The sequence below is a fragment of the Moschus berezovskii genome, chromosome 1 (assembly GCF_049115385.1).
Source record: "Moschus berezovskii isolate FMDL1 chromosome 1, NW_MosBer_1.0, whole genome shotgun sequence".
Classification (NCBI taxonomy): Eukaryota; Metazoa; Chordata; class Mammalia; order Artiodactyla; family Moschidae; genus Moschus; species Moschus berezovskii.
The window spans coordinates 95,547,057-95,567,457 of record NC_142460.1 but is presented as its reverse complement, the minus strand read 5'-3'; the positions used below and the strand labels follow the sequence as shown (position 1 = coordinate 95,567,457).

General features: G+C 35.4%; 1 protein-coding gene across 4 annotated transcripts in view; it reads left to right on the top strand.

The window, feature by feature from the left end:
- OPA1 (OPA1 mitochondrial dynamin like GTPase) overlaps window positions 1-20,401 on the top strand; it is an 86,679-nt gene that overhangs the window by 22,122 nt on the left and 44,156 nt on the right. For all 4 annotated transcript variants that reach the window (XM_055407687.2, XM_055407696.2, XM_055407679.2 and 1 more), the window contains 15 exons: window positions 1,359-1,412; window positions 4,281-4,385; window positions 6,671-6,757; window positions 7,379-7,492; window positions 8,189-8,269; window positions 8,396-8,470; window positions 8,796-8,867; window positions 8,950-9,049; window positions 9,605-9,735; window positions 12,830-12,902; window positions 12,991-13,063; window positions 14,186-14,301; window positions 15,480-15,544; window positions 16,306-16,382; window positions 18,433-18,598. In XM_055407687.2, the coding sequence (XP_055263662.1) occupies window positions 1,359-1,412; window positions 4,281-4,385; window positions 6,671-6,757; window positions 7,379-7,492; window positions 8,189-8,269; window positions 8,396-8,470; window positions 8,796-8,867; window positions 8,950-9,049; window positions 9,605-9,735; window positions 12,830-12,902; window positions 12,991-13,063; window positions 14,186-14,301; window positions 15,480-15,544; window positions 16,306-16,382; window positions 18,433-18,598 (1,389 nt within the window). The remainder of the gene's footprint in view (window positions 1-1,358; window positions 1,413-4,280; window positions 4,386-6,670; window positions 6,758-7,378; window positions 7,493-8,188; window positions 8,270-8,395; window positions 8,471-8,795; window positions 8,868-8,949; window positions 9,050-9,604; window positions 9,736-12,829; window positions 12,903-12,990; window positions 13,064-14,185; window positions 14,302-15,479; window positions 15,545-16,305; window positions 16,383-18,432; window positions 18,599-20,401) is intronic.

The window sequence follows — 20,401 nt, the reverse complement described above, 5'->3', positions numbered from 1 at the left end:
TATCCACTAATTACTGCTTGCTGTACTGGAGTAAGAAGCAGTAATGCAAAGTTTGTTTTATGTTGCATTTTTCTGATTTGCAAAATAAAATTTGAAATTTTTAGACGTAGGCTTTTTAGGAAAAAGCAATTATGGATTATATAACTATCATTTCTAGCAACTATTGTCATTTTTATTTAAAAGAAGTTTGGGGGGAATTTTGAGAAAGCATTTGGAAATAGGAATTAAAATCTCAAAATAACATTTTATTGCATGGATAAGAGTTATTAATGTCCACTTCAATAAGCAAATCATTTAGAATATTTTCATATGTATTTGCTACCATGAGGTCTTGGCTGCTTAAGTAGCCAGTGAAATCAGGATGAATAAAGATTTACCTGAGTTTTAACTTGATTTTTGTCTCCTGTGGAATAAAATCATGTTTAAAAATTTTGAGTACAGAAGTTAGATAATTATTTTAAGATTGAGAATGGCAACTTCGGCATCTCACTAAGGAGTCAAAGCAGTTATATGGATTTGTCATAAATGACATCATTTTAATTGCAACTGATTATTGTGTTTTATATTTAGAATTGTGATTACTTTAAAGCCTGTCGTAGAATCAAGTTCTTTATTTTGAATATCTTATCTTAGAACTATTAGCATTAGTAATAATTAGGAGTAGTTTCCCCAATACCTGTGGATTTTATCCTACTTTTGTTTTATTTTCAAATCAGTTTTGTTTGCTTTACTCAACTTCACTGCCTCTGATGCATTCGCTTTATTATGGGTTAGAAGATCTTGCAGTGGAACTAAATTTAAAAACAAGCATCTGGCTCCACTTAAAGCTCCGAAAATGCAATTGTTCTTTGCATATATTAAACACTTTCCTACTTATGGAATGGAAATGGATAAGTGTTTGCTTAAAAGATACACTGTGACCAATGAATTTTTTCAGTGTCTGTACATTATAATGTGTCTGACTTCCGAAAGCATTACTATAAGGATTTCAGTGCCTTATTTCTCAAGCATCCAAGTCCCTGTGCTTGAGTACAAAACAACCTGTCCTGAACATAGTAAATGTATGTGTTGATCTCTTATTTTTCTAACAAGCCAGTCATAAGAAATTACTAGAACGGCAATAGGAAGATGATTTCTTTTTAAGGTTTTCATTTATATAAACTTTCATGAGCTGTTTTTGTTGATGAATAAGACTACTTTCTTAAATAAGCATTTGATATAAAATTTCCATTGATTAAATATCTATATAAAGTGTATAGTTTCTACTCTTAAAAATGGTTTCTTTAAAAAGTTAACTTACTGTGTATTCTATATAAACATAATTCTATTCAAATAAAAAATTTATTTTAAATATTTAGGTGTCAGACAAAGAGAAAATTGACCAACTTCAAGAAGAGCTTCTACATACTCAGGTAATACTAATGTAATTCATAGTCTCATAGTCAGGTAAAAAGAACCAAAGAGTTTGTCTTGTACTCTAAATTTGCTGATGTGGAAATTTATCTTTTTAACCGAGCAAAGTTTGTAGTGATTTAATGATAGAACCTTATTATTATCAATAAATGCCCCCACAAATGCAAAAGCTAATTGAGAAATAAAGAATAATGAAGGAGCTTGATAAGTTTAATTAACTCATTTATGTGTAAAACCTATTTTTGAGTGAATCTTATGCTTTTAATTTTAGAGGAAGACTGGCAGAAAAGACTGGGGAAAGTGACTTGTCCTTGTATAAACCTGTGCTTGCATTTTTACATTGATTGCCTAATTAGAGTAACAGTTAAAAGAAATTGGAGTGGAATCTATTACAGTTCTCTAAAGCCCAAAGCCAATCAGATAATAATCTTTCCAAAGGTATTAATATTTCTGACACTACTTTAAAGAGTTATTCTCTTATAGTTGATGATACAATTATTATTTTAAAGACTTGTTCTGTGCAGTGTAATCAAGTAGAGAACATTGTCGTGAAAAATTGCCACATTATCCACTCTATCATTAATTATTCTCTATAGATACATTGATAAGTGGTAATTAAGTTTAAATTAAAAAGACTCATCAGGTCTCTTTTTAGGGAAAAGTACAACAAAGCAATTTAAATGAAATTAGGAACCAGTGTATGTTGAGTCTCAGGTTTTCTTAATATCTATGTATTGATTCTTATACTCAACTATATGTTAGAAAAGTGTGCTCTGAGCAGCCCTAACATTATTATGGCTTCACAGCTGGGTGATTATAGTATGCACTCAGAGATTAAGAATCACTGGGCTCAGAATGTGATCTCTGGAGCATTAGCATCAGTAATACTCTTTGGGAACTTATTGGAAATGCAGATTATTGGTCCCATCCCAAATGCACTGAATCAGAAACTCTGGATATGGAACTGAGAAGTCGTCTTTGTTCTTAAAAACCCTCAAGTGATGTTGATGAGTTCTTAAGTTTGAGAATTACTGGCCTGGAACTTTGCAGGATGGCCCAGTAGCACATCTCTGCATGAAGCCTGCAGACTGACATATACTAAAGAGTGTTTCCAGCCCCAGAAAATGTAGACCCCATAATTGATTCCGTATTTACCAAGTGAACCAGTAGAAATCCTTCCACCATTATATATACCTATTGATATCAGTCCTTCCATTTGTTGGAAGCTGCTAGGCATTGATGAAAGTACTTTATGGAGAATTCACGATATAATAATGGCATCACCGATATTAATAGTGTCCAGTTGAAATAAAATGCAAGCCATGTGTACTTTTAAATTTTTGCGTTAAAATAAGGATAAAAAGAAATAGGTAGAATTTTAATGTTAATAATATATTTAACAAAGTAGATCTAAAATAGTTACAGATCTAGTTAGTATAAAAATATTAATGTGGTATTTATGTATTTTTACTGAATTATAGAAATCTGATGTGTATTTTATTCTTAACACACACCTTAGTGCAGACTAGCCATATTTCAGGTGCTCAGTATCCATATGTGACCAGTGGCTACCATCTGTATTAGACAGCATAGGTCTAATTCTTAGATAACTACCAGAAGTTTGTTGTGTATACTGTTACTGAATATAAATGAATAAGTTCTGTAAAAATAGATTTATAATATAAACTAGCCTATAGTTCTACCTGTCTCATACTATATAATTTCTTAAATTTATCTTAAGTTGGACATTCTCTGAGAATAAAGCCATGATCTCTTATTATTTACTTTGTGCTTGGAAGATTGTAACAGCCTAACATATTTTCCAAAAAAATTTTCCATTTCTTTCTTTCCATTAACAAAAGACATGTTACTGTAAAGTTGGACAAAAACATCCAGTTGGTGGGATGGGGAGGGAGGTTCTGGAGGGAGGGGATACCAATGACTGAGTCATGTTGAACCAACACAATATTGTAAAGTAATTGTCCTCCAATTAAAAGTAAAATTTTTCAAAAATCCAGTTGGTTGTAAGAAACAGTAATTCTTAATTTTCTGAACATGGTTAATGTTTATAGAAGAAATAATCGAGTATAAACAGAGAAGACCAGTTAGAAAAGGATCACATTTATTGGAGAACAGTGTGTAGCCAAGCATCTAATTTGACAAAAATACTTGTATAAACATATTAGTCTTTTAAATTGTTCTTATGTCAATATTTTAAAAATTAATGTGTAATCTCTGGCCATAGAAACTTACAAAAACTTAAAAGAGCTTGGGCCCTCAACTCAAACCTATATTCAAAACTGTGACCTTGGTTAGGCTCCTAAGCATCTCTAACCTCTGATTCCTAACCCGTATAACCTTTGCCTCAAATGAAGCCTTAAAGGATTTAATACAGGTAAAACACTGAGTGGAGGGCCTGTCATGTAACGCATGGTCAGGTACCATTAGCTATTTTTATTTTATACCATTTTAATAAGATAATATAGGGACATAAGGAAAATTTGAATTTTTGTCAAATGTGCCTTAACTGAGATTTAAAATTTTGATTCAGGAAATAGTGCTTCATAGAGTATACTTAAGAGCTTGCCTTTTCAACTCCTTTTATTTTTAATATTTTTATTAATTTCTGCAACATAAACAGCAAAGAATGTCCAATAAGATGCCAGTTATAACAGAAAACTATGAAGTTCATTGTTTCATTGTTTGAGGTAATATTCATCATTATTTTGTTCAACATTTTCATAGTTGACTTTTAAATGAAATAATTCATTTTAAATGCTCAGGATCAAGGAAGATTTTAATTTATACTTGATGTTATTTTTTAACTGACTGGTTTCTTATAAAGTGACTGTGTTACTGTGTTGCAGTTAAAGTACCAGAGAATCTTGGAACGGCTAGAAAAGGAGAACAAAGAATTGAGAAAATTAGTATTACAGAAAGATGACAAAGGCATCCATCATAGAAAGCTTAAGGTAATTTAAGTGTGTCTTGTTAGCTCTCAAAACTCTGCCACTTCACATTGTATGTTTATCAATACCAGTTTTTAAGGAACTGCAAAGGGTTCTATCCTTTTCTTTCTAATCTTATGTCCTTGGGGGAAAGGGAGGTCTCCTCTTTTGTTAAGACTTTGTAAATTATAGTCTCTATTTATTTTTTTTTTTTTTACTAGATCCATAAATTCTTCATACTTGTGAATCATTGAATGAATCTATTTTTTTCTGAAGTATTTGAAACTTCCCCAGTGGCTCAGGTGGTAAAGAATCTGCCTGCAATGCAGGAGACCCGGGTTCAATCCCTGGGTGGGGAAGATCCCCTGGAGAGGGGAATGGCAACCCACTCCAATATTCTTGCCTGGAGAACTCCATGGAGAGAAGAGCCTGACAGGCTATAGTCCGTGGGGTTGCAAAGAGCTGGACACGACTGAGTGACTAACACTTTTATTTCTAGGCTTACTTCATTTCTGCAGCTGTAAAATCAGTAAGTTAATAGAAAATTACATATGTCCTATCTTTATTGCCTTACCTGTAGTCCCACTGAATGAAGAGGCCGTTTTCTTCAGTTTTACAATAGTTAACATTTTCTTCTGGAAGGTTCCTTAGGCATTTTAAAGAATTTTTGAAAAAACATGCTGGTATTGTTATCAGCACATTGATAATTACCATTATCAGTAAATTAAATATCATTATTCCCCACTAAATCAACCTGTATGTGCTACTTTAAATTGAAGTAATTATTTTTTTAACTTAAATGTCATATAAGTAAACAGAATGTATATGTATCAAAACGTCAATAAATCATGACACATGCATTTTGTGGCCAAGATCCAAGGATATACAGTTCTGGTTTAACCAACATGTATTAGTAGTTCTGACTCCAAACTGCAACTGCATAATACTGGCGTGACTTTATTTATAAGCCAATATGTGGCAGTTGGAAAAGTCACATCCAAGTGTTAATAAATATTGAGAATTTACCTGAGAAATTGTATTTTCTTTCATTAAGTGAAATAGTAATGAAGATTTGAAAAGTTTGTTATTTATCTTTAGGTTGAAGGGGTAATAGTTGCTTTCCTTTTAATTACTTTTAGGTGTTAAGTGATGAAAGGAACTTCAGGCCCTCATTTTATTCCTACTTTGGTATTAAAACTTACCTTTAGTTATTAAAGGGGCCATCTAATAAGCCACCAGGGGCTTCCCTGGTGGCTTAGATGGTAAAGTGTCTGCCCGTAGTGCAGGAGACCTGGGTTTGATCCCGGGGTTGGAAAGATCCCCTGGAGAAGGAAATGGCAACCCATTCCAGTACTCTTGCCTGGAAAATCCCATGGACAGAGGAGCCTGGTAGGCTACAGTCCATGGGATTGCAGAGAGTCAGACACGACTGAGCAACTTCACTTTCCTTCTTTAATTATTAAATGCTTGGTAGTAGCCTTTTTCCCAGGCCTGTTTGTATGTGCAGTCATTCCTCAAATCCTTGAAGTTTGTTATTTTCCAGAAAACATGTTTAACCCTGGTTTTACTGAGAGAACAGTACAGGGTGTCTGCTCCTGGTGCTCTCACGTTTTAGTCTGCCCACTTATCAGGATTCACTACTCGTTCTTACTAATTTAACAGTAATTTTGGTGATTCTTTCTCTACTTTACCCTTTCTTCAGTCTCTCTGTCCCTCTCTGACACATACACCAAACATTCCTTTCAGTTGGTACCTGGCTTATTGGACCTTTTTAGTGTTAATGGTCTTTCTTTGTTGGGCACTTAATATTAACTCTTCAGTATTTTTTTTTAATGTTTATTTATTTGTCTGCCTCGGGTCTTTAGTTTTAGCATGTGGTATCCTTAGTTGCTTTTAAGTTGCAGCATGAACGATATTTAGTTGTGGTGTGCAAATTCTTAGTTGTGGGCATGTGGGACTTAGTTCCCGGCTCTGGGATCAAACCAGGGCACCTAGCATTGGGAGCTGGGAATCTTAGCCACTGGACCACCAGGGAAGTCCCTAGCTCTTCAATATTAAACAATAATCTCCCTCTTTTATTGTTTAATTGGAAGATTAGGAAATCCTGAATTAACATACTGTGTTAAATCAGTGTCTCTTGAAATAAATAGGATAAGAAGGTATGGAATTTTATTCTGTACTGTTTTACATTTACTCAGAATACAATTATGGGAACTCTTTGAATTTGTCAGCTTTTTTATCCTGACACATCTGTGGGTTTTTAAAAATGTTTTCTGTATTTTATAATATTGATTTTTTGAATTTTATAGAAGTCTTTGATTGATATGTATTCTGAAGTTCTTGACGTTCTGTCTGATTATGATGCCAGTTATAATACACAAGATCATCTGCCACGGGTAAGTGAAAAATTAGTACACAGTGAAATTGCCCATTAGCAAAAAAGCACGTTCATTTTTTAAAAAGTTACGTGTGTGTGTATACATAGACAAAGACAAAATTTTCTTTATAATATTCATGTGTTCTAGGTGATGTCTCAAGCATTGAATGTTGTTTGACTATTTTGGTCCATTAGTTTACTTATATTTATGCATAATGAAGGAAGGCTTTCAGATATTTGGCATTATATATGCATGATGTCCATGATATTAAAATTCCAGAATGGTAGATAAAATTAGGTACATAGGAGAAATATAACCTCACAGAATTGACAGTGTCTTTGTAAAGAGTGAACTAGCTATGGAAGAGATTTATGCAATATTAATGTTAATCTGATTTTAAAACTAGTAGTTTAAATTAGCATTAGTAATAAAAATTTGGCTATAAATAATGGATCCAGTTAATGCTTTACTATTTATTTTCAGTACACATCCATGTATAAACTATCATTTTTTTTCTGGATATTTTAAAATCATTTAACTGGACAGTTTTTAAAGACTAATTCTCAGCAGCATTCCAAATGTATTAAATTTAAGTTCGTATCAAAAAATATGAATACGTGGTATTTATTTTGTGGTAAGGTTGTTGTGGTTGGAGATCAAAGTGCTGGAAAAACTAGTGTGTTGGAAATGATTGCTCAAGCACGAATATTTCCTAGAGGATCTGGGGAGATGATGACACGTTCTCCAGTTAAGGTAAGGAAATAGGTCCTCTGGGTTAATAGACTTATTGTGGTGATCATTTTCTAATGTATTTAAATGTTGAATCACTATTTTGTACACCAAAACTAACATAATATTGTTTGTTAACTACTTCGGTTAAAAGAAAAGGGCCAAAAGAAGTTCTTCAGGGAAGTAATCACTTTAACGAAGTTTGTCCATTGTGTTGAAATGAATTTTGACAAAAGAAATAATTGATATGTAGCATTTGGAATTATTCCTAGTGTAGAAGTTAGTAGAAGTCACCCCTCAGACAAGAATAAAGATCAGGAGTTTGGGGCTTGCCTGTGGGATGTTAAAGCAGCAGCTGGATATGCAAGTTTGGAGGGCGGTCTGGACTAGAAATAGAAATGGAGGAGTCATAATCAAACATCTAAAAGTGGTAGTTAACTCCCTAATGGATAAGATCGCCTAGGGAGTGAGTGGAAAGGGAGAAGACCTACAACCTCTGACACATTTAACTCTCAATAAGTAGATGTTAAAGAAATGAATTGTTACCTAAATTTACCGTTGATGTGAAATGCAAAACTTCCTTTTAGTTTTTCAAATTTTGAGATTAATGGTTTTGTGCTTGGTACTCTGTATAACATTGACTGGGAAAATGGAACCGTGTAAGTACTGTGGGAATTAATAGAAATTGTAAATACAGTCTCAGTTTTCTGTTAATTTCAGGTGACTCTCAGTGAAGGCCCTCATCACGTGGCCTTATTTAAAGATAGTTCTCGGGAGTTTGATCTTACTAAAGAGGAAGATGTAAGTAGGTTTCATATGAGATTTATATGTGTAATTTTTTATAATCTGTGTGAACTTATAAAAGACAACTAAATGAAATATTTAACTGACAATTTTCTTAGGATTTTGTTGTTTTTCCATTGATAGCTTGCAGCATTAAGACATGAAATAGAACTCCGAATGCGGAAAAACGTGAAAGAAGGCTGTACTGTTAGCCCTGAGGTAAGTGCTGCATTTCATTTCAACCATGCTTTATGGAAATCCAGTATTTTATGATTTGAAATCGTGATATTAGCATTGATATTTAGATTGAAGCAGTTCAAGGATACATAGTCTTTTTTAATATTCCAAAGAATGTATCATTTTGTGGAAAAGTTTTATGAAACAATTACTCCCATGATCAGAAAAAGCATAACTTTTTTTATGAACCACATATCTAAATGAGTGAGATAAAGAATTTTCAGGGTATGTGTCAACAAAAAAAATTCCTAACAAGCTGCCTCTCAAAGTTAGTTTTTTGGCTTTTGGATTTTTTTTCCCTGAACAGACCATATCCTTAAATGTAAAAGGTCCTGGACTACAGAGGATGGTGCTTGTTGACCTGCCCGGTGTGATTAATGTAAGTGGGTACAGAACATGTATCTTGTCTTACTCTGTTGTGGCAGACATTTATAATGACCTTTAAAACCTTTTTCTTCAAGACTGTGACATCAGGCATGGCTCCTGACACAAAGGAAACTATTTTCAGTATCAGCAAAGCTTACATGCAGAACCCTAATGCCATCATACTATGTATTCAAGGTAAATCTTATTGAAAGATTTTAATTGCACTAGTATTCTTCCTTATTTAGCAATGAAGGTTTGTTTTACGTATGTGTTACATAAACATGGGCTTCCCTGGTGGCTCAGATGGTAAAGTGTCTGCCTGCAACACGGAAGACCCGGGTTCGATCCCTGGGTCGGGAAGATCCCCTGGAGAAGGAAATGGCAGCCCACTCCAGTTCTCTTGCCTGGAAAATCCCATGGACAGAGGAGCCTGGTAGGCTACAGTCCATGGGGTCACACAGAGTCGGACGTGACTGAGCGACTTCACTTTACATAAACATATAAAATAAATGTTTTATTTTCTCTTCTTGTTCATTTTATTAGTAAGTAGAATTGAAGTTGGTGATATTTTGATGAATTTCATTGTATAGGCATCATATAAATTCTTATTGGCTAGAATTTCATTTCACAACTAAGATAAAATATTAAGAAAGCTGATTTTACTATAGTGTAGACACAAGATGTAGCTTCTTGAAGTTTTTAAAACCCACTTTATAACCATTACAGTGTCATTTTTCAATTTATTTTCAGATGGATCTGTGGATGCTGAACGCAGCATTGTTACAGACTTGGTCAGTCAAATGGATCCTCATGGAAGAAGGACAATATTTGTTTTGACCAAAGTAGACCTGGCAGAGAAAAATGTGACTAGTCCAAGCAGGGTGAGGGCAAATTCTTTATGCAAGCTTTAGTTATGCCAGAAACTGATTGGGGGGAGAAAGATTTCCTTGTGAAATACAAGTAGTAATGGGATTTTTCTTGGTTTTCATTAAAAAAACAAAGTATTATAAAGTTACAGTAAATTATGTAAGTGCCGAATTGAGGTTTAAGTGTAATTCTACAGTTATAATTAGTCTGATTCAAATTCTTAAAACTAATGTTGCTTACTCTAAATTTTGTAGGCTGACATAGTCATTAACCTCATTGTAGTATTTTTTAACATTAGTTAATGAAACTCCAATACTTTGGCCACCTCATGCGACGAGTTGACTCAGTGGAAAAGATTCTGATGCTGGGAAGGATTGGGGGCGGGAGGAGAAGGGGACGACAGAGAATGAGATGGCTGGATGGCATCACCAACTCGATGGACATGAGTTTGAGTGAACTCCGGGAGTTGGTGATGGACAGGGAGGCCTGGCGTGCTGTGATTCATGGGGTCGCAAAGAGTCGGACACGACTGAGCGACTGAACTGAATTGAACTGAACTGAACATTCGTAAATTAGCGTAAAACTAGTGACAGTTACTTATGTTACTCTTTGTTTTAAATTTTTTTATTTTTTATTCAGATAAATATTACCTTTCTTAACTGATTAAAGAGCGTGTGGCAGATTTTCATAATAAAGAAGGCATTGGATGGAGTGTCTAGGTTCAGCATTCTTATCCATGCTCTACCAACAGCTGGCTACATGTCCTTGGGCAAATCTTGTTAATTTGTTCTGCATCCAGGCAGTGCATAATCCAGTCTGTTAGGCTAGTTTATCTCTAGGGTCATTTTCATTTCTGATATTCTTGTGACTTCTATATGAGCTTCCCAGGCTTAGTGGTAAAGAATCCACCTGCCAATGCAGGAGACATGGGTTCAATTCCTAGGTTGTGAAGATCCCCTGCAGAAGCATTCTTGCCTGAAATATTTCACAGACAGAGGAGCCTGGTGGGCTACAGTCCATGAGGTCGCAAAGAGTCAGACGACTTAGCCCCTGAGCATACACGCAAACACGCACACGTGACATCTATACGTGGTGTTCCGTGTCCATTTTTTCCTCCTCCCTTAACAAGGAAAGAATTTTGTTTCAAGGTACCATTGTGTGCAAGTTTTACAAGGGCATGCTTTCTTCTTAATTGTGAAGGCATAATGTAAAAGTGGGTAAAAGTGCACAAACTAAGCCAGATTGTGTTAGTTTCCCATCTGCTGTGCTGTTGCTATGTAACATTAGGTAAGTTATTTCACTTTTTCAGTGCTTTAGGCTTTGTCACCTGTTGGAAATGAAAATATTAATGGTACTAAAATTCTGCAGCACAGGAGACCTGAGTTCCATCCCTGGGTTGGGATGATCCCCTGGAGAAGGGAATGGCAACCCACTCTAATGTTCTTTCCTAGAGAATCCCATGAACAGAGGAGCTTAGCAGGCTGCAGTCCGTGGAGTCATAGAGAGTCTGACACACCTGAGCAACTAACTAAGCACAAGCACATCTCATAGGTTATGAAGATTTATTGAGTTAAATGTTTGTTGTCAAGTGGTTGAACTTAGCATGAGGGTGTTACGTAATTGTGGCTGTCATCCATAGTTATTATAACTTCATCCCCCATAGAACAAGAGCTTGAAATATAAGTAGCCATCCCTTCTGCTTCTGTTTAGAACTTCTCTTTTTCTCACAAATCTGAAAATTTGTGGGACTATGCCTCTGTGGTAAGGATTCCCAAGAGAGACCACCCCTAGGTTCATTGATTGTCTGGAAGGACTCATAGGACTCAGTACATAGTCATACCTAAGAAGAAGATGCAAGAGATGATGTCTGAAGGAAACCAGGCTCAAGTTTCCAAGAGTCCTTTCGCAGTAGAGTCACACAGGAAATGCTTAAGCCTCCAGCAGCGAGGTACTAACTAGAGACTCAGCACCTAGGGTTTTTATTGGAGGCTGGTCACATAGGCACCCACAAGTACCAAAATTCCAGACGCCCAAAGGAAAGCAGATGTTCATAAACCACATTGATTGCACAATAAGCCATTGTTATTTAGGGAAAGTTCTGTATCAATGTAGGGGATTGTTTACCAGTTAAGTTCACAGATGCCAGCCAAGGACAAGCAGGCCTTTCTGAGGACAGCAATCTCAAGTCTGCTGTGTTAACTCTTTTCTGCAGTCTCCATGACCTTAGCTTTGCCCTATTTTCAAGAAGGCCTGCCATGGCAGTACTGGTCCTGATATGGAGAAGGGGGAAAGTGAGGTAGAAGCAGATTTCTTTGCTTTCTTCCCATTTCCCATCTTTTCTTTCATTTTCTTCTTTTCTTTAAGGTAATGAGCTTGTATTTCCTTTGAATACAATTGAAGCTTATATCAGTCTTTTCTTTTTACATTTAGCTTTAGCTTAAGAATGTTACTTATCTTCGAGGAGGGATTCTTACCTCAATATTTATTTGAATGAGTTTCTGGAAGTAGGAATTCTTTTATATTGTGTGTGACTGATCTGTGCAAATGTATATTTTTCTGGGGACAGAGTTTTTGTTACATTTAGAAAAGGAGATTTGACCCAAAAGAGTTAAGGACTAATGGATCAAAATTTTTTTTTTCACAGTTAATTAAAAAAGGCCATCCAACTTTGTTAGAATTTAGACATTGGGGAAATAATAATAGTAGCTACCGTTTACTGATTGCATCTGCATGCCTGGCACTGTGTTAAATATCATATACTCTTTTCAACTACCATTTTGAAAAGTTAACTTACTTAAGGCCACATACCTAGTAAGTGACAAAGCAGAAATTCAAACTACGTCCTGACTCTAAGCCACTGTACATCATTCCAAGTTCTAATTTTGGTACTTATGTTTTAATAATACATTTTTAATGTAACAAAATTAAATGTGTTTTATTTTTTCCTCGAATAGCGTTTGAAATATATTTTAGCACTTGTACAGACATACATTTACATAAACATATACATATACAGCATTGTTAAATTTGCTTTCTAAATAACATATTATGCTTTAAAATTATGTAAACTCACATGTCATGTTTATTTTTTCCTACTTTTAAAAATAGATTCAGCAGATAATTGAAGGAAAACTCTTCCCAATGAAAGCTCTAGGTTATTTTGCTGTTGTAACAGGAAAAGGTATGCAAAAATGGATCATTACAGTTTTTTGTTTTTTTCAAATAATAAAAATGAACTTAGTGAGAACTTTACCACCATCTTTCCCTAGGAAACAGCTCTGAAAGCATTGAAGCTATAAGAGACTATGAAGAAGAATTTTTTCAGAATTCAAAACTCCTAAAGTAAGTATCTTGTTGAAATATTTAAAGAATTAATAGTGAGGGAGTAACTTCAGCTGTTTTCAATTTAAAAGTTTCTCTTATAGCTATCAGTTTAATGTTGACTTTCCAGAGATGAATTCTCAAATAGTGATCTGTATCTAGTAAGCAAATCCTCAGACAAAGTTGGGAGCAGTTTATCACATAGTACAAAACATTGTGTCATAATCAACTGCCCCTTGTTATATGGGCACTGGAGACAACACCAGTACCTCTTAAGTTGTTTTACTTACAAGGTGATTTTTAAAAATGTATTTTTAAATACATGTCCAGAGTACGATTCTCTTAGAGTATTGGGGAAAGTTGGGAGTGAGAGGTGGTGGTGTCAAAGGGGTGTCCTTAAATAGATACTGACAGATGTTAACAGAAAATAAGATACTAACAGAAAAGCAAAAAGGAAATGCTAAAGAGCAACTGAATTTTAAAACATTGTAACATGTAGAGAGTCTTGAGCTGGAATAGTGTGTTTGCCTCTGTGCTGGTATAGTAAGTCAAGGCAGTCCTTTCACCCATAGTCTTGAGAATTATCTTTTGGGATGAGGGTAGAACTATGCTAGGGCTTGCCTGGTGGCTCAGTGGTAAGGAATTCTGCATGCCAAGCAGGAGACGTGGGTTCAATCCCTGGGTCAGGAAGATTCCCTGGAGAGGGAAATGGCAGTAATATTCTTGCCTGCAGAATTCAATGGACAGAGGAGCCTGGTGGGCTCCAGTACATGAAGTCTCAAAGAGTTGGACACTACTTAGTGACTAAGCAATAACAAGAACTAAGCTATTCGATACAGTAGTCACTAACCCTGTGTGCTTGTTTGAATTCAGATTAGTTAACATTAAAGGAACACTGGAGTTTCTCAGTCACACTAGCAACACATTTCAAGGCATCAGTAACCCATGTGACTTGTAGCTGCTGTATTGGACAGCACAGATATAGATTACTTTATTTATCGTGGAAAGTTCATTGGACAGCCCTAGTATAAAGCAATTAAGTGGTGGTTCTCGTTAGGTTATAACAAGCACATTCTCAAACTTGGTGATAGTATTGTCCTTTCTGCCACTTTAATGTACTTAACTCTGGTTATTGTTTTGTAGGACAAGCATGCTAAAGGCACACCAGGTGACTACAAGAAATCTAAGCCTTGCTGTATCAGACTGCTTTTGGAAAATGGTACGAGAGTCAGTTGAACAACAGGCTGATAGTTTCAAAGGTACGTTGGGTTTATAAAATAAGCTCTCAAATGTATGTATTTTATTACCTGACAGACTTAGGCATCCTTCAGATTCCTGACTTCCTTTAACAGTTGCTTTCCGTTCATTCACTATAATAGTATATGGGAAATGGAAAAATACCAGTCTTCAGTTGTATGAGACCAGGATAATTCCTTTCAGAGGAACAATTGCTAGGAGCACATTACAAAGTTTAAACAGAAAGTTTGCAGTAATGTTTGAGAGAAAGAGCCTAGAAAACTATAGAGAACTCAGATTCTGCCTTGTTAGAGCAATGAGAAGAAATGTGTTGGGAGGCAGAGCAGCCAGTGTACTTTCAGGTATATTGTACTGGTTCCTGAATTCCAGGCCTTCCTTTTCCATGGCTTTGCTTGCTTTCATAGTTTGATTTGGCAGGAGTATACCCCCCTTCCGTTTTCTTATTAGGAAATCTTACCTATTTATCTCATTAGTCCCTCAGCAATCTTGTATTATTCTCATTTTACCAAAGAGCAGATTGAGGCAGAGAATAACTTGCCTAATTGTAATAATGCGCCCAGCATCACACAGTTACAGATAATAGACCTGGGATTTGAATGGAGTTCAAAATCAGAATCGAGTTGGTAACTTGACTTCAGAGTCCCATGCTCTTAGCAACTGTACTAAATTGTGTCAGCTGTGTGATCTGTGGATTGAAAATGGAAAAACCAAAGTCAAAAGGATTACTTTGGACAGCTGTTGCAATAATGCAGATTCTGAGATATTGAGACGGAGAAGGACATGGCATACCACTCCAGTATTCTTGCCTAGAGAATCCTGTGAACAGAGGAGCCTGGTGGACTGCTGTCCATTGGGTCGCACACAGTCGGACATGACTGAAACGACTTAGCATGCATGCGTGCAGTGGAGAAGGAAATGGCAACCCACTCCAGTATTCTTGCCCGGAGAATCCCAGGGATGGAGGAGCCTGGTGGGCTGCCATCTGTGGGGTCACACAGAGTCGGACACAGCTGAAGCGACTTAGCAGCAGCAGCAGATACTGAGAGCCCAGAGTACTCAGCAGCTATCAGTGCACATTCAGAAATTCAGTTAATATACCAGATATGTGAGATAGCCTTTAACCACTGTGTCTGGAACGAAGGAGAATCCTCAAACCTGAGCATCTTTCCTTCTTCCTCAGCAACACGTTTTAACCTTGAAACTGAGTGGAAGAATAACTATCCTCGCCTGCGAGAACTTGACCGGGTAATATTTGTGTGCCTTATCAATTTTGTGTATATCTAATTTAATATTGTGCTCTAACAAAATTTAAGTTGATGAATAAGATCTGGTATGCTAAATTGTTTTTAACCATGATTACTAATTTTAGAGTTACAGGAATACATTTGGAAGAACAGTTGTCACTTCTACAATAATTTAAATCACTTATTACATAATACTAAAAATCAATTAGGAATTCCAGCATATGCAAACAAGTATTTAAAAAATTTTTTTCTGAGAAGTTGAAGACTGTTTTTTCAAGGTCTTATAAATTAACATGTTTATGTAATACAAACTTTTAAAAATGTTGCATCAGCTTTTTGACCTTTTTGCTATTTATACTCTAAGTTAATAGGACTTAAGTATTGATTTTCCTTTATTTTAAAATGCCATCAATTGTAAAACAGCATCAGATACTGTTACTACTATATTAAATTAATGTGTTGACAGCTGTCACATAACATTACATGAAAAACTTACCTAAACAAATGTTACATGAAAAGCTGCATTCAGAATTGAGTGAATAAGGTAGGCATTTTTGTCAGTTTTTGTGTCCTTATCTGGTTCTTGGCATTCCTAAAAAGAGTCTAGAAGAGAAGAGCATTACTTGCAGGTCATGGATGCTTCAAACCTAAGCCCAGCCAGTAGCCTGTCACAGGCTTTCCTTTTAGTTATCTCTGAAAATCATGGCAGGGCAAATTGACTGTCTTATGAAAATCTTACTTACTTGTATCTATGTTGCCTAGAATGAACTATTTGAAAAAGCTAAAAATGAAATCCTCGATGAAGTTATCAGTCTGAGCCAGGTTACCCCAAAACATTGGTGAGTATTTGACCTTTTCTCAAAGACTTTACTATGTGAATTATAATGGAACGCTAAAATTTAGATTGATAAGGCAGTGATTTATTGTAGCCTTGGCTCATCCCGCAAGCACTTAGTAAACAGACAAGAACATAAAAATGTCTTTTTATAAAATAAAACCACTATTTTAGTCTAACCAATTAAATATTTTAAGTATAGTGAATTAGGTATTTATTAAGTATCTCTGAGAAGAAATATTCTGTAAGATAGCTTTCTCCATGCTCTTTTGAAATCGTAATTCATCTTAGGTTTTTCCTTACTTAAAAAATACATAATTTTGATTTCTGTAAAATCATTTAGGTAAAAGTTATGTTAAATCATGCTTTAGCTAAGTATCAGTCTGTCAAAACTAGTTGTTCTTGTTTGATCACACATAGAGAACAAAATTACAGATAAAATTGATTTGTAAAAGGAGAAGAGTGTATTATTTTAAAATCCTCTTATCTACAAAAGAACACCGGTGCTTTTGTAATATGTGTCTAATATGTTTTGTGCAAATCACATTTGGAAATGAATCCTATTTGAGATTTTTTTAAAATAACAAGTAAATGTATTCTTTTGAAAAATACTCATGCAAATTGCTTTTAAGGCCAACTGTCATCTTCAGTTTATGTTTTATGTCAGTATGTTGAAATGGCACTGTTACCAAACTAGGGTCCATGTATCTTAAGCAAGTTATGTGTAAATATCCTTTAAGTTTTTATAATCTGTATTTTAATTAATAAAATTTACCTTCCTAATGAAATCTGTAGTATTTTAAGAATTTGTTAACCTCAGAGTAGAACTGTCTTTACTGCCATTTATTATAAATATTGTTTTCTGTAACTTTTATATGCTCAGTTGGAGATTATCAAAATTGAACATAGATAGTAGTATCCATTCCTGAAGTTTATATTCTGTGCTAGTTTTCCTACGTTGGTGCCCTTTCTTCCTCAGTAATCTCTTAAAGTAATCAAAATATGATTTTGACTTTAAAATCTTTCTCTCTTAAAGTAATTAAAATTTGCCTATTTTTAATCTCTTCTCCTTGTCCAAAAAAGAATTCTGATCTTACCTATATTTGTTGATTAATCTGAGCCATCAAGAAAGTGCACACACACACACATACAACAAATTTGTTATCTTTGTTGGAGATGCAAGTTCAATTCTTGGATTGGGAAGATCCCCTAGTGAAGAAATGGCAACCCACTCCAGTATACTTGCCTGGAAAATCCCATGGGCAGAAGAGCCTGGCAGGCTACACATGGGGTTGCAAAAGAGTCAGACACGATTTAGCAATTAAACAGCAATGCTTTTCTGTAAGTCATCCAGCTTTTGAAGTTTTCCAGAGATAGATATGTGTGTGTCTGCATGTAAACATATACATGTATACATACAGAATGAATAATACTATTGACCTTACTAGATTGTATGAGGATAATATACAAAAAAAAGTGATTTGTAAAACTATAATAACCGTAATGCTGTTTATGGAGGAAAATGTGCCTTTGTAAGTTTCTGGCATCATCAAATGGAATGATTAGTTTTGTTTGGACAGAGGAAGTTTGAAATCAAAGTATACCTACACTTAAGTGAGCCTAGAAGATAAACGCATGGATGGTGAAAGTGAATTGTGGAGGGACAAGAAAACTATATTGTCAGATTGCCTATTGAGCCAGCAAGGAGAGAACTAGGACATCTGGTTGCTAGAGATTTATTCTCCGAGTTGCTGGATCTTTTCATCACCACCCTTCTTTTTCCCCAGACTCTATAGATTAACACAAACATTTATCAAAATAGCAGGTCCTAATCTTAGCTGTTCGTGCCACGTTGATATCAACTGCACTGCACCCAAATGTTTTCTTTTTGTGGCAGTTTATGTTGTATTCAGTTCAGTTCAGTCGCTCAGTCGTGTCCGACTCTCCGCGACCCCATGAATTGATAACTTTAATGATACTTCAGTGAAGCTGTTTATAAAAACTTGATATTATGTTTGAATTTGGTGTTCTTAGAACTTTTTTTTTAATTTCAGGGAGGAAATCCTTCAGCAGTCTTTGTGGGAAAGAGTATCAACTCATGTGATTGAAAACATCTATCTTCCAGCTGCACAGACCATGAATTCTGGGACTTTTAATACGACAGTGGATATCAAGCTTAAACAGTGGACTGATAAGCAGCTTCCTAATAAAGCAGTCGAGGTTAGGATATAATTTAATTAAATGGGTAAGAAGCATTATCTGAAGAGAGTAGGACCTGTAAGTTTTATGATTTATTCCCATCACAGCCTCTATAGTTCCTTTGCTTCTTAAGCTCCTTTTATTCTTTATTCCTGATCTCTGTGTTGGAATTAACCTTAATGGTGGTATCAGTTACCACTATTAAAAAATTTTGCTAATTGCTGTGGTGTTGGTGTGAGGGTATTGGTTCTCCTTCCAAAGATGGCATTTAACAAAACCAGCAAAATTTGCTTGAATGTGAAATATTTTTAACTTCTTCTGTGGTTAGATATGCCATAAGGAAAATGTTTAACTTTGTTTTCTGCAAGGTTCAAATTTAATTAAATAGTTTCCTTAGTTAAGACCCTGCCAAAAGGTTAGACTAGGAATATAAGAAAATTACACTTTCCTCTTAGAGAATGCATTTCTGATACCTGTGTACCTTGGTTCTACCACTTTGCAACTGTGCGGTCTTTAGGCTATTTGCTTAGTAATGTTTCTGTTTTCTCATCTAAAATAAGGGCGAAAACGTGGCCTACATAAAACATTGTTATAAGGAGTCAAGAGTTAGCATATGTAGAATATGTAGACAGTGTATGGTCCATGGTAACGACTCAGTAAATGCCAACTGCTTTACAATGATGACCATCATCATCCAAATTGATCTTGCCACACACGTTACTCTGAAGAGTGATTATTGTAAGTCCGTGTGTTCTCTGCCTCTGTGTGAAGTTGCTCACAAAATTAGAATCCATGTTAAAAATAATTTTGTTTTTCATACTTACTAGAAACAAAATGTCAGTGTCTACTTATTCAAGTGTATTTTACCCTTTCCTATCCTGTCAGTCTTTGCTTCTTTATCTCTGCTCTCAATTTCCTCCAGTCTCTTTTTCTAAGAACTCTTGCAGCCCTTCTGCCTTCAGGTGTTCCTGACCCCTGGTCTCAACACATTTCCCCCTAAAGTAATTAGAGAGCTGCTGCCACCTCTTCTCACAACCGTCCCTGACATGGGCCATGTCCCATGATAGCGTATTTTCATATCCTAAGGTTCAAGCAATGGAAGCAGTCATAAAAATGGCAAGTGACTCTCTCTTTTGCTACCTTCTCCCTTCATACCTAGGTGTGGTAGAAAGAGGTGAACCTGCAGAAGGTCAGGAAACAGATTTTAATACCTCACTCTGTATTCTTGGACAGTCACCTCTTTTATGCCATAATTTCTTCATGTTTAAAATGAAGAGGGCAGAATATTAAGTACAACAGTAACTAGCCCACATAGTCCTAAGTAGGTTTAGTTCTTAATTGCTTTTGACACTGTGCTCCCGTTCACTGTTCAGATCATTGGGAGTTAGCAACAGTACAAAACTCGATAGTACTGACCTTTGTTTGAAAGTGTTGACACATTGCTTCATATATTTGCATAAGGGCAAAGATGTGAAAAAGACTAAATCATTAAGAAATTTAAAACTTTTTACAGTATGAAAGAGGCAGGCAAACTCAGATGTTGTAGAGAGTGAAGTAAATAAGTGAACTGAGTCTGGTGGCTGATGGGGGCTGCATGCTTTCTCTGCTCCAGTGGGCAGAGGTATGTCGAACGTGGGCCCAGTGTTGCTAGACAGTTCAAGTGAGACTGGGAACAGATTTTATATGAAGTCTCTCAATTTTTAAATATTGGTTACTAATTTTTTTTAAATTTAGGAAGCCATATATGTGTTGTAGCAAAACATATCATATCAGTAGGCCAAATCTATCCCACCAGGTACTAGTATGAGGTCTTTAGGGCAGAGT